This window comes from Macadamia integrifolia, chromosome 2 (genome assembly GCF_013358625.1).
Source record: "Macadamia integrifolia cultivar HAES 741 chromosome 2, SCU_Mint_v3, whole genome shotgun sequence".
Lineage (NCBI taxonomy): Eukaryota > Viridiplantae > Streptophyta > Magnoliopsida > Proteales > Proteaceae > Macadamia > Macadamia integrifolia.
The window spans coordinates 35,806,443-35,821,334 of NC_056558.1; the positions used below are offsets into that span (position 1 = coordinate 35,806,443).

Consider the following 14,892-nt stretch of genomic DNA (forward strand, 5'->3'; position numbering starts at 1 on the left):
AAAAAAAAAAAAAAGTTCTTAGGTCCATATATTTTAGACCAAGCAATATAGTTCACTTGAATTTAAATACTCCCCAAAATAAACATGCACAGATAGAATCCAATTTAAACAAAAGCTCTTAGGAAAAACAATAACAAGACATCCAATAACTGGGTGGCAGCCAGCACCAATTGAATTAACACAGTTCTACCAGAAAAAGTCTTAACATATTTGCCTTCCAAGTAGAAAATCTTTTCTCAATATGCCCTGCTATAAAATTCAAACTCCACCGTAGATCTTTGATGAAAAAGTTTAGAACCTAAATATACAGCCTCACTTACATCATCTTGACCCCTAACAAGTTGCTCAAATAATTTCTGTCATCCACAGACACATTCTTACTGAAGTGAACTTCACTCTCATTGACATTGATATGCTGCCCCAAAAGATCAGAAAATAACTCCAAAATAGCCTTGATTGTTAAAACATCCCCCTTGGTTGCTCGACAAATAAGGTATCATCTGCAAATAGTGAATGAGTAATTTCCGGGGCATTCCGCACAATTTTGTCTCCCTTAAACAACTTTAAATCGATATAAACTCCTAACAACCTTGATAAGACCTCCATAACAACAAAAGCTGGGGAGGGGGGGGGTGGCGGCGGCGGCTTACAGGACATCCTTGTTTAATGCCTCATAATGCCTCAATCTTTTCAAAACAAATGCCCTGCAACTTATTAGAATATGAGACTGATGACAAGAAGTAACTCGCAAGAACACACCATTTAGTGTCAAAACCCAAGGACTCAAAAACTGCCCAAACAAAACCCACTCTACCATATCATATGCCTTAGACATAACAACAACAACAACAACCAACACCACCGTAACCTTATCCCAATTAAATGTGGTCGACTACATGGATCCGATATGGAAAAAGGATAAAAAGACACAACACAAGAGACTTAAAATGAAGAGAGTAAGGAGATAAGAGGAAACAAATAAAGTTGTAGTCAAAGACGCATCACCAGAACATCCCCTACAAGGGTTGGCTACACAGGACCTTGTCCTCCACAAAACTCTATCCGCGGTCATACTCGAATCGAGCCCAGCCGTATGCATATCTTTTCTTATCACTTCTTCCATAGTCAATTTAGGTCTGTCCCTAGCTCTTCTAGCTCCCTTCAACTGAATCAGGTCACTCTTCCTTACTGGGGCATCCAATGGTCTCCGTTGCACATGGCCATACCATCTCAACCGGCTCTCACGTAGCTTGTCCTAGATCGGTGCAACCCCCAACTGGTTTTAATACTACTCTATCTCTCTTGGTCTTGCCGCACAACCCTCTCAACATCCTCATCTCCACTACGCTCAGTTTATTCAGAATACTCTTCTTGGCTGCCCAACATTCCGCTTCATATGTCAAAGCTGGGGCATATAACTGTCCTATAAAATTTTCCCTTGAGTTTTATAGGCACTCTTTTGTCACATAGCACTCTTGACGCACCTCTCCATTTCATCCATCACATTTTAATTCTGTGGGCAACATCATCCCTTCTCACCCTATTTGTTAATGATGGACCACTGGTATTTAAAACCGTCCCTCTGGGGTAGCTCATGTTCCCCAAGTCTCACTACCCCCTCCCCTCCCCTAGTTTGACTGAAATGGCATCTCATATACTCTGTCTACGTTCTGCTAATCATAAAACCTTTTGATTCCAAGCTTGATCTCCAAAGCTCCAATTTAGTATTAATCCCTTCCATTGTTTTTATCTACTAAAACAATGTCATCAGCAAATAGCATACACCACGGAACTGGATCTTGAATGTGCATGGTTAAATCATCCATAATGAGTGCAAACAATATATCCACCTTTCCCTTTTATGTTTAAAATAATTGAAAATCTCTTGAGCAATGATTATATTATCCACAATTTGCCTCCCAAGGACAAATCTAGCCTGGAAAGTAAAAATAAAAAGGTTTAAAAAGCTGTTCAATTGCTCTCTAGAAGACAGTTGCTTAGCTCAACCTCAAACAGGGTTCAACTGCTCTCCAGGAAATGATGCTCCGTCCTTGGTTAGGCACTTGGTGGAAGCTTCCCATTCTCTTGACAGCCTCTCCCAGCCTTAACTTGCTCACGTGGAGGCTCCCCCTATGTCAGCTTGCCTGCCGCCTGATAGTCTCTCTACTATTCAGCATGCCACTCCAAAGATGGCTCCCTTGAGCCCAGATCATCACACACACCATTGAAGGTTAAGTCCACCAACAAATCTCCCGCAAGGAGAGTACCGCAGGCGTCTTCGAAGTCATTCTTCCTCCTGCCAGGCCACAGGTTTGCTCAATTCCTCTAAGTCTGCGATGCACCCCCCTCCCACCACTCCTCCTAAATGACCCCTTGGACCATTTAGAATATCCGCAACATAAATTATTTGACCAAGCAAGGCCGAATCCGATCCATCCTCAAATCCTTTCATGTTGATCCTTGCCATCTCCTTGAAACTAGAATCCCCGAAGCCAAAAGTTTCCCGCATAGCCTCCTCTACTGCCCCCTCCTGGTCCCTCCTTTCCAATTATCTCCATCATCCCCTCGATCGTATCTCTGGATCCTTTGGAATCCCTCTAAGCTCCATATTACCTCTACTTTCTCCTCCCCTCAGTGCATTCATCTCTCCATCTCTGACCCCTCAAACTCTCTCAACTTAGCCTTCTCCATAATCAACGGCCTAAACTGGGCCTCCGATAGCTCCTAGCTTTGGGATGACCTCCACTCTCTCACCACTACATATAATCTCTCCCTTGGGATCTGGAAGGTGATTTCAACGTGGTCCGAGCTGCCCATGAGAAGCTGGGAGGTTCTCCCATTGACCCCTCCTCTGTTGATGCCTTTAATAGCTACCATGAGGAAATCAACATGCAGGATCTTAGGGGGTCGGGTGCCTATCTCTCCTGGCACAATAAAAGAAGCGGAGCCAGCAGAATTTCCCGCAAACTTGATAGAATCTTAAACAATAAAGTCTGGCTTATTTCTATCCCCTCCTCCCCATACCACTTTTGGCCTTCCTGACATCTCTCACCACAGCCCCATCTCCATTCTTGTCCAGCCCTATCTCTCTCTTTTGACCCCAAGCCTTTTAAGTTCTTTGCTATGTGGGCCTCCCATCGGGATTTTCTCCCGAGGCTTGGAACAAGTCAGTCCAAGCCTTCTCATTCCCCTTGTTTTTTTTTTTTTTTCAGAAAGCTCAATAACGTCAAATCTGCCCTCAAGCTATGTAACTCTACCTCTTTTAACAAGAACTCCTCTAGAGTCTCCGACTCTAGGGAAAAGTTGGCTTCCATCCAAGCTAGGTTTCAATCTAACATCCACAATCCCCTCCTCGTAGTGGAGAAGCATGCTTCTTCCCTTGAGCTCTCCTCCCTCATTGCTCAAGAAGAAAGCTTCCTTAAGCAAAAAATCCAAGATTAAATGGTTAAAGCTTGGAGACTCCAATTTTTCCTATTTCCACAATTCCCTTAAGGCTTCTGGCTACTTCTCTGAGCTCTTATGTCCCCTCCCTTCCTCCTCTGATCCTCTCATCCCCCTTGATCTTCCACAAGATCCCCCCATCCCCCCATGGCCTTCTCTATAAATTCATTCCTCCCCACCTCCTTGCCTCTATCCAAGATGGAGGTGAGTATAACCTTGTTGGATCCACTGGGGGATTAACTCCGAAGGTATCTCAAGGGTAAATAGTTGTTCCTTTTCAGTAGCAAGGACCTGGAATTGATCAAAGCGAGAATCCTGAATCAATTCTTTCAGAGGTGGGAGTTTTCTTAGGTTTAAGAAGAGCTGTCCATTTTGAAGGAGTTGGGGTCTTTGGGAAGACAGTGTATGGATTAAGAAGTGGGGTAGGGGTGACAGGAATAACCTAAACATCAGGGACAAGAAAGTTCATAAAGATAATCTAGAGAAGATGAAGAAGATGAACGGGATGACGAAAAACGTCGCGGGGAGGAAAAAAGGGAAGAAGAAGGTGAAGCCATAGGAATTCAGTAAAGATAATGGGCATACTCCAAATTTGAACCATCACCACTCATCGGAGAAACTGAAATAGGTAAAGACACAGCTAGTCGAGGCCGATCAAGAACCCCCCTGATCATAGTACCTAACTGTAGAGCAACCCGAGCTAAAAAGGGCACAAAACGGCATCCTCAGCCTGAAAGCCCACCACGCTCAAGGGTCTTTTTCTGCCAAAAGGAACCATAAGTAGGGATTACTTGCAAAAGGGCATGGCCTAGACTGTATCTTTAGCTAGAATAGGTTCAATCCGAACGAGAGGGACGGCCAGAGGAGATTAGCCGGAGAAGGTGAAGAGAACTGGCTCTGATACCATAACTACCCTGACACATATATCCAAGACTTCCTTGCTTTCATTGAGCACATAAGGCTCTATTTATAGAATCTTACAACATTGGATCCAATACTATTGGACCCCACACTTACTCTCACTTGGACACGTACAGAGGCTTTTACAAAGCTCGAGAAAAAAAGATAAGATACATAATTATCACATATGCCAAACACACAAACCAAGAAGATAAGTGGGACCGACCACTATGTAATACAAAACAAGACAATAATATAATTATACATTGGAGTTATCAGAGCTGTCGGAGCTATTGGCTGGGTATGAACTGGCAGTATCAATCAACCAATCATTGTAGGCGTCGAGTAGCTATTCAATACGTGGATCAGTGAGTCTGCCTGTTTGATGAAGTTCCCATGTAGTATCCATTCGAAGAAGGAACTTGACTTGGAAAGACATCATTTGCAGAACACATAGTGTGTAAAAAGGATCTCCATTCATTTCTGTGTTGAGCTCAGGTGGTAAAGAGATCATAAGACCTGATGTTTAATACATGAAAATCAGGATTGTAATGAATGTAATGACAAGGTTGTTGATCTTCAAAGTTTGGTGAATGAAAGGAGGTTGGTGGAAAAGGATGGTGATGTGATGTTGGTTTAGGTTCTCTTCCATGGTTTCTGAGAGATGGGAGGAGAAGAGATTAAACCAATGATTTATGGGAGCAAAAAGTTGTAGGAAGTTAAGGATTGTGAGATTGGGTCGCGGAACACCTCGGTTGGGAAACATCCAACGGAAGTAAACCAGTGGATAGTGTTAAGAGGAAGGCTTAGAGCAATGGTGTAAGCTGAACAGAGGTGCCAAAAGATACATTTGTAAATAAGAGGAAGATCTTGAAGTTCATATAGGGTAGTAAAGGAGAAAAGGGTAAGGAATGGGTAGTTAGGGTGGAAAGAGCTACCTGGTAAGATTATTCCTTCAAGGCGAGGGCGACTTTGAGGAGTTGGATAGCCGTAGTCTTATTGTAGGAAATGACTTTTCTCTGGGTTAGGTCTTGTAAGATTTCTGGTGGGAGATCTGGTGAGAGAGAACAGTAGAGGTTATGACCAGGTGGTGGAGGTTGAGAGGTAGAGGCTCCAGGAGTGATAGGGTAAAGTAGGGGTATGACGGCAAAGGTTGAGGTAGGTCAGGAGAGGAAGTCTGCCAAAAGATTTTCTTTTCCTTTGATGTGTTTGACATCAAATGACCATTGGGAGAACCACTGAGCCCATTGGAGAAGTTGTGCATGGGTAAGGATCTTCTGTCGGAATTCAAGCATGCGGAGAAAACTTGACATGTCGAGTTCGACAAGGAACTTGTGACCAATAAGATGGAAATGGAATTGGAATTTTTCTATGCCACGCTTGACTGCTAGGATCTCTTTAAAGTTGTAATGATAATGAGCTTCAGAAGGCTTGAAAGATCCACTCTTGTAACCACAAACAGTCCTTTTGGTGGCTGGATTCTGTTCTTCAAGAAGAACGGCACCCCAGTGAGTGTCACTTGCATCTGTTTGTAAAATTCTTTTTCCAGTAGAGAGGATCTGGAGAGTGGGGAGTTTCTCAAAGAGTTTCTTCAGAGCTTGAATTGTTGTAGTGTGTTCAGAAGACCAAGGAAGAGCTTTCTTACGCAAAAGCTGGTGAAGGAAGTATGCTTGATCTGCTGAGGAAGGAACTCTGTCATGTAGTTGACTATCCCAAGAAACTGTTGAACCTGATTTTTTGTCAAAGGGCCATCTGGAAATAGCTGCAACGAAGTTGCAACATGAGGCTGAAGGTTATATTGTCCTTTTGAGATGGTAACTCCGAGAAAATCAATGGTAGAGACACCAATTTGCATCTTCTTAAGAGAGCATAAGACCATAATCTTGAACAATCTGGTGAAATTGTCGAAGAAGTTGAAGATGTTCTGTCTCATCTTTAGAGAAGAGGAGAATATCATCAATATATATATAAGAGCATGGTCTTGGATGGGAGCAAAGATTTTCATCATAGCTCTCTGGAAGATTGATAGGGCAGTCTTCAAACCAAAAGGCATCACTGTCCATTGCAAATGGTATCCTGGAACACAGAAAGTTGTCTTTGGTCTGTCCTCTGGGACTATCCCAAGCTGCCAAAAACCTGCTTTGAGATCAAACTTGGAGGAGATATTGGCATGGGCCAGCTAGAGGAGTAAAGTCGGGCGAGTTGGAAGTGGGAACTTACCATCAGCCAGAAAGAAATTTAAAGGCCGATAATTAATTACCATTCTTAATTTTCCACGAACTTGTTCTGCCCATTTGTTGACATAAAATGCTTGGCATGCCCATAGAGAGGGTAGGTTCTAAAAGACCTTGAATCTGTAATTGATGGATCTCTTGAACTGCCAAAGAAAGATGTTCCGGATTCATGCCTGGATGGCCTACTTTTGTTGGGTTGACATCCTCATTCTTCTTGAAAGGGAGAGTAATGAAGAAGTCAGGGTTCTGCCATAAAGGATGTGAACATTTTGTGAGAAAATCTGTATGAGATTCCGCACATGATGTTGAAAAGATGTGTGCTTTAATTTCTTCAAACAAAGATGGATCTACAAAAAAGAGGTTAGAAATAGGAGACCAGGGAAGAAGTTGTTGTTGTTTATACACAAGACCATGGGGAGTCCAATGGAGAGGGAGATGGCTAAGAACATCAAAACCTATGATGAGGTCTTTTCCTAGAAAATGGGTTCCTAAAACAATATGGGTGAAAGGCAGAGTAGGAAGAAGTTGAATTTTAATGGGATGTTTAGACACTAGGTTGATATGGAAAATTTCACCATTAGCTGCAAGAAATGGTAAAGGGGGTTCCTAGGTTTTCCAAAGGGATTTGGGAAGAACTTTTGGATTCATTATGGTGGTAGCAGCTCCTGTGTCTAGGAAAGCTATGATTTTAATGGGTTTGGCATAAGGTTCAGGGATTAGTTGAACCAAGACATGAGGGAGAGAAACTGCTTGGCATGGGAGAGGAGAAGGTTGTAAGCTGGTCTGGGAAGGGGAGATAAAAGGAATGACTTGGTAGAGGGGACAGGATTCCTCGGACTCGGAGAGAGAAGACTCTAGGTCTAAGTCTGTTACTGGGAAATCTATGGCAAAAAGGGAAAGATCTGTGGGTGATTGATTCATCAAAGGAATACAAAGATTCCAGATCTGCATCTTGAAGATCTTCATGATAAAGAGAAAATACCATATGCATGACCTTGTTTTTCTTGCAAGACAGGGGACAATGTTTTGCAAAATGTCCTTCTTTTCCACAAACATAGCGAGAAGTAGATTTGTTCTTTCCCCTGAATTGTTTCTTTCGAAGAAATCTCCATTTTTTCTTGAACTTTGGAGATCTGAAGGAGACCTTCTTTTTAGGTTTCCATTTCTGATGCTGAGAGAAAGGTGGAAACTTTCTGTGATGAGAGGACTTCTTGGTGGAACAATCACAGGACTTGTCACCTTTGCACTTGATCTTGAGATAAGAAGTATCACAGGCGGAGGAGACCTTATCAGATCTATCTTGCAAATCTTTCCAGACTTTTTTGATGTTGCAGAGTTTATCAATGGCAGTAAGAGCATAGTTGTAGAGAGAACCAATAGTACATGAAGCTAATAGAATGTTCTGGTTCTTCAAAAACCGTTGTGTGTCTGCACCAAGGGGTTCTGGAAGAGAATTCAGGAAAACCTGTTTGAGATTTTCATCATCAATACCACCAATCTTATGGAAACGATCAGTCATTCTTGAGAAATGTTTATCAAGATCTGATCTGTTCAGGGAACAACACTTCATCTGAAGGAATTCGTCACGGGCCTTTGATAAATCATTTGAAACTGGGCCGAGAAACTCTTGATAGAGAGTGGTAATAAACTGGATCTCTGTGAGTTGGACAAGTTGAAGTTGTCTATAAGGGCTAAGAGCTAAACACCATTCCCTGAGTTTTCCTTGGAGTCTTGCAATAAATTTGGACAAGACTGTGATGGTAGGGGCTCCTTCATGAAGTAATTCTGCATTGATCCATGTGTGAAAATCTGCAATTCTTGATGCCCATTTAGAGACAGAAATATCATCTAGGCTGAAAAACTGTTTAGGGTCCTGGTTTTGATACAGGGTATGAGGTGTGGGTGGAACAGGATTTGATCTAGGTGGATCCTCAGGATTATGAATTTCAGGGTCATCATCCATTTCTGAGACATGGAGAGCAGTAGGACGTGGACAATCATTCATGAATCAAGGAAGAGGATCAGTAATGGTAAGGTTTGTAAGGTACTCAGTTAAAGCATTCTCTAAGGGAGTGATGATGGTATGGATGGATTTAGGAGGTTGAGTAGTTGCAGGGGTAGATGGTGGAGGAGCGGTCTGAGGAATAGGTGGTGGGACTGGCACCGGAGGCAGCGGTGCTGGGTAAGAGACGGGCATAGGATAAGGTGTAAAAGGAGGGGGTGCTGGTAGGGCATCTGCAAATTCTTCTTCATAATCATCACTGAGATCCATTAATGCGGTAGTAGCTGTCCAGGCTGGAGGAAGTCTACCATGGACACGACCTCTAGGTGCTCTAGTTCTTTTAGGAAGAGTACGTTGTTGTCTTTGGAGTTCGTTTGAGTGCTTCAATAGGAAAAGTCCTTGGAGAAGAGACAACCGGTGGAGCAGGAGAGGCATATATGGCGAAAGGATCTTGTGGAATGAAGCTTGGAACTGTAACTGGAAGTGGTTGTTGCCTGCTTATTGCAGAAGGAGGCTGTGGTCGCTGTAAGCTCTGAAGTTGAGCTTCAAGATATAGGAGATGCTTTTCCTTTTGTCCAATAAGGGCAAAAGTAGCAGTGGTATCTGCGACACTAGAAGCAATTCCAGCAAATTATGCATGTACTTGATCAATTTCTCGTCGTAAAGACTGGAAAAGATGATCATGATGAGTCAAAGTGCCATGGGTTTGTTGTGTTTTCCCGGATAGCTCTTCTAGACAGTCATTTTTTGCGGTATCAACATGCCGTAATTGCTACTGTTCAGACGACCTTAAATGCAGGAACAGTGTTTTTAACTCTATATCCTAATTTTAACATCCCACTGTCAGATCCTCTTCTTCCTACTGCTCTCAAATTTCAGATCCACATTACTGGTCCTCAAAACGCTATTGCTCAGGCTGCTACTTTACACTACCAGATGGCCTATCGACTGCAAAATCATGCTTTTGATCTTCTTACTGGCCATACAGAAGATGCTTTGTTCATAACAATGGACTCTAACCAAGTCCCTTGCTGTACCTATGTCCCATGACAGATTTCCCGAGACGACCTCCTTCGTCTCCTCCCCTCTTCTTGGGTCAAAGCCTATAAACAACAAGTCTCTAACTCTCAGCAACAAACTTCTCCAGAACCCGTCCAGTCCACAGATCCAGAATATATCAGGCACTCCAATGGTGAAGTAGAAATCCGGTTTCCTCCTCCAAAACCTCAAACCCTTTCTTCTACTTTTCCAACCTCTTTTGGTATGATCTAAGAAAAAATTCCTATCAAATCTTTTGATTCTCAAGGTGGCCTTATCTATTTTTTCCAAGATCCCGTTACAGGTCACAAATATTTTGACTTATGTGACTGTGATTCTTGTGTGCAAGATTCCGAGGATGAAACTCCGCCGCTTTATTGTTCTCCAAGACGAAAGTCTTCCCACCAGATCTTACGAGAACGATATAAATCAGGAGATTCCTCTGTAGGTCCCCTTAGTGATGAATCCAAATACCCTTTCTTTATCAAGTATGGAAAAAAGGTTACACCTCAACCTTCTCCCTCTACTTGCAAACCTCCACCAAAACCAGATTTTCCTCCTCCGACTATTCCTCCCTATTGTATGTACACTCCCGGTTCTTCTTCTTCCTCTCCCCTCAAAAATTTCCCAGGACCAAGTGACTCTGGCCCGGATATTCATGGTGTTCGTCATGTCTGGAAAATAAAACCTTCAATACGTCCTACGGGACAATCTTCAGAAATTTCTCCAGCTGAAGCAGCTTTGAATTGGCAAGCAGAAAATGCTACTGTTCAAAACCAATACCTTGAAAGAATTCTGGCCCAAACACAATAAACCCATATCTGGTATCAAAGCCAGGACCCTAAAGCAAATAAAGCCCCTCAGCTTGATGGCTTCAATATGGGCTTCGTCACCGCTTGCTAGAGCATCATTAAATGTGATCTTATAGAAGCCATCCGCAAATTCTTCTTCAATCCCTCTCAAATCCGTGGGGTGAACCACATTTTTTAGTGCCTCATCTCCAAGAAAGGGAGCCTCCTCCATGTCCGACTTCAGGCCAATTTCCCTCTTTATCTTCTTTACAAATTCATTGCTAAAATCCTTACCAACAGGATTCAATTAGTGGTTGATTCCCTTTTTAGCCTAACCAATCCACCTTCATTGCTAGTAGAAGCATCTCAGACTCGGACAATATCATCCTCTGCCAAGAGATTGTTAGAGGGTTTGACAGAAATTTACATTCCCTCCTTGCCTCCTTAAGATCAACATTCACAAAGTTTTTGATTCCATTAAGTGGGATTTCATTTCTAAGGAGCTCCATGGTATATCCTTCCCTTCGATCTTCATCCATTGGATCCATGCTTGCATCTCTTTCCCCTGCTTCTTTGTCTTCGTGAATGGCAGCCCAATGGGATTTTTCCCTTCCTCGGTTAGTATCAAACAAGTTGTCCCCTCTCCCTCCCCCCTTCATCTTTTCCCTCACCCTTTAAGTCCATTCCAGATCCATCCAATCTGCCATGGATCTTCACCTCATCTCCCCTCTCCCTAAGTGCAAAGCCTCAAGCTTATGCACCTTGCCTTTGCCAACGATCTCATGATTTTCTCAAAGGTCAACCACTTATCCATCCAAACCATCATGTCCTCCCTTCACCTCTTTAAAGATATGTCTAGCCTCTAAGTTAAATTCCTTAAATCCCATCTTTTCCTGGCTGGGGTCTCTGATGACTTAAAAGAAAGCCTTCTTAATTTAACAAGGTTCTCCCTGGGCTCCCTCCCTGTTAAGTACCTTGGTCTCCCCCTTATCACTGCTAAGCTTACTACCCATCACTGCACCCCCATGCTTGATATCCTCTGTAAAAGGCTCCAACTTTGGAAAGGCAAACTCCTTTCCTATGCAGGCCTGCTTGAGCTCATCAGATTTGTTCTTCAATCTTGCTACATCTATTGGTCAAGAGTTTTCAAGCTTCCTTAGTCCACCATCAAGGCTGCAGAAACTCATGTGTACTTTCCTCTGGAAAGGAGTTGACTTCGTCAGATTCCTCCATCCCTTGGCCCTCCATTTGCCTCCCCAGGCCCTCCATTTGCCTCCCCAGGCCAGAAGGGGGTCTCGGTCTGCGTAAAATCCATAAGGTCAATTATGTGGACATCCTTAAGCTTATCTGGAAGCTTGTCTCTAAGCATAATAGCATTTGGTTCTTTGGGTCTATTCCTCCCTCCTTCGAAGAGACTATCCATGGATTGCGACCCCCCACTCTGATGCCTCCTGGGTTTGGAGCAAAATCCTCACTCTCCGCCCTATTGCCCTCACTGCCATCCACTCCTCTGTTGTCAATGGTAGCTTTACTTCCCTCTAGCTTAACAATCGGCACCCCTATAGAGTTCTCTTTGTGGTGGGGGACAAATTCGTTTACTCCTCTGACTTCTTCGCTCCCTTTCCCCTTAAAGTCTCCTTGGCAAGTGTGATAAGGTTGTCTGGAACCCCTCGCCCTCTATCACCTTCAGTCATCTCCTTCTCAACTTGGGATTTTATCCGGTCTCGCAGCTTTTCCATCCTGTGGCACAAGTTGTTTGGTTCAAAGATCACATTCCCCACCACAGTTTCCCCGCTTGGAGAGCCCTCTCCAACTGTCTCCCCACCAAATCCTTCTTGATTTACAGGAACATCCATGTCTCCCCTTCCTGTTATCTTTGCTAGAATGAGACCCAAGACCCTAACCACCTCTTTTTCAGTTGTCCTTTCTCTTCCATTATTTGGAAAAGAGTCCTTAGTAGTTGTCGGCCTAGTAGGAGAAGAATCATACCCATTCAAAGGGAGTGGATATGGGTGATATGATTTGTATTAGATCCTCTATCTATGACACTGTTGGAAAGCTTGCCTTCTGCGCCACCATCAACCACATTCAGATGAAGCAGAATCTTCACATATGGACTTCCAACTCTTGCTCATTCGACAAGATTTGGAATGTTATCTACTTTGATGTTAGCTCCAAGCTCAATTCGCTTCCCCTTCACCCTTTAAGGGACTCCCCAAGGAACAGGCTCACCGTTGTGGCTTGGGGCCTCCCACCTGCATCCTCACCTCCCCCTCCTATGGGTCTGTTGCCCTGGTTCTCCTTGCTTATTCTTTTATTTTATCTTTCCCCTTGGGGTGCCTGTATATCCCCCCCCCCCCCTCTTTTTCTTCCTTCCCATGGTGATGAACTATTTATTAACCCAAAAAAAAAAAGCAGCTCAATTTAATCAGAGAATGATCTTTCAAATCATCATCAAACTATTGCGCTATCTTCTTAGAATGCAAGAGAAGGGGTGCTTTCAATTTGACCACTTTATGAGTCCAATGAATAGCGGGTTGCTCACGTTGGTCTTTCTTCTTTTACAAGGCAGACGATCAAAGTTGTCTTGGCATCATTCTTATCTCTAAATACAGAGGACCAAACCTTGCCATCATTCTCTGAAAATGGCAAGTTTGCTTAAGTCATGAAATGCATGCTTGTTAAACAGTGATCTACTGTTCTGATGTTCCAATGGAATTTTCTGCTTGGAGCATTGATGAGTAACTGGTCATCTCAGAAAATCTGTTGCTATTGATTCTCAATTATGATCTGTGACATGACTCAACGTTTGAATAGACCATTTTGATGAGTAACTCATTATGTCAATTTGTCAAATTTCGATCATATTTTGCAAAAATAAAGTACAAATATCATAGCATGAAATCACATTGTTTCCAAGCACGAAACATAAGATAGAATTATCAAATAATGCTCCTCTGTTCTCTTTTTTTCAATCTAACTCTGAGAATAAAATGGGCACTTTGGATTTCCAGTTCCTTCAAAATATTGTGACATTTATGGTCCTCTCAATAAAAGTATGTTATCTGAATTGCCTTTGATGGCTATTTGTTGACTGACCTTTCTCATTTCATCTATGGAACAAACCGCCAGAGGTCCACAGCAATATCAACCTCCTTCTTTTTATGAAATTTGTACAGTTGCGGCACATCAAACCGAAGCTGGAAGGGAAAATTTAACTCAAAATACAGCAAGATAATGAATTTTAATATACACATTCACTCATTCACACAAGCCAACCAACGACTAGATCATATTCACCGATCAAAGAAAAGTGTTAGCATTCTGGTAATATAAAGTATCATATGCTAGAACCTTGCATAGAGAGAAAAGTTCAGTGGGTGTTATACCTCGCATAAAACCTCAGCACTTTTAGTATTGAAATCCCGCAAGGCTGTCCTTTTCACATGCTGTAGTTGGGGAAAAAAGTCCAAATAATAATCACATACACAAGAAATATTCTCATACACTACCACACAAGATTTCATTCCAACAGGACCAAAAAAGGACAAAAAGAAAGGAGAAAGCAAACTCTGAATTTATAGAAAGCTTCAGCCAGACGAAACCGAAAAAAAAAAAAGAGCAATCCAGTGCACGAGGGTCTCGCAACTGCATGGTCTGGGAGGGGCAAATATACACAGCCTTACCCCCCGTTTTGTAGGAGAGGCTGTTTCCAAGTTTTGAACCTGTGACCAACATGTTGCAATAGTGCAACTTAACCATTGTGCCACAGTTCACCAAAAATCTTTAAAAAGCTCAAAAGTTGGCTGATTTTGCAGCTTATTGAGTACATCCATATTTGAGCATTTTCCAAAACCCAATATCAACTTTTCAAGTGGCTGATGAAAGCTTGTAGGGACAAATTTTCTTTAGGGAATCCCCGAGCTCAGCATTTTGAATAAGTTGACCAAAGCCCTGTCACCAAAATGGTTGGTCAACCTTTTGACCCGATTTTTTCTTAGAACCATCAAAATTCATACAGCTGGTTCAACCAATCCAGTGAAGTGATTGGTAGGATTGCACTGTCAAGACTGACAATTCAGACAGTATAATTTATTATCTATTTATAAATTAAAAAATAATATAGAAAGTTTCGACCACTAACCTACCCCCAATCTCATCCAAAATGTGTTCTACGGTTCTACCACTGAGCTATGACTTCATTTTGGCGCACAAACAAGTTCATAGTTTCTAGAAAGCAGAATGCACACTTCTTATATTAAGAATTAGCCACGAAGGGCCGAAAATCTGATACAAATGGGACCAACTCAAAAGGCAAGGAGGATCCAGAGCCCATCTACGGGGAACAAAGTTGCCCATTTTTGAATGTGGTGGGCAGTCCAGTTCCCTGTTCTAGGAGTAAAAGAGGAGTAAGAAATCAGCCTACGACTACAAGCAATAATTATCAATATTTATTAAGTTATTCTTTCAGGTTTTTTTTTTTTTT

General features: G+C 42.5%; 1 protein-coding gene across 8 annotated transcripts in view; it reads right to left on the reverse strand.

Annotated features, from left to right (window-relative positions):
* Window positions 1-14,892, reverse strand: part of LOC122061817 (rRNA N6-adenosine-methyltransferase METTL5) — a 27,620-nt gene that overhangs the window by 1,456 nt on the left and 11,272 nt on the right. For 3 of the 8 annotated variants that reach the window (XM_042625323.1, XM_042625357.1, XM_042625348.1), the window contains exons 8-9: window positions 13,796-13,855; window positions 13,506-13,606 (exon numbers count right to left, since the gene is read on the reverse strand). In XM_042625323.1, coding sequence (XP_042481257.1) covers window positions 13,520-13,606; window positions 13,796-13,855 — 147 coding nt within the window. In that variant the 3' untranslated portion in view covers window positions 13,506-13,519. Of the gene's footprint in view, window positions 1-118; window positions 501-13,253; window positions 13,607-13,795; window positions 13,856-14,892 lie in introns of those variants that run through there. The other 5 variants (XM_042625331.1, XM_042625317.1, XM_042625310.1 and 2 more) reach the window with 3 other exon arrangements.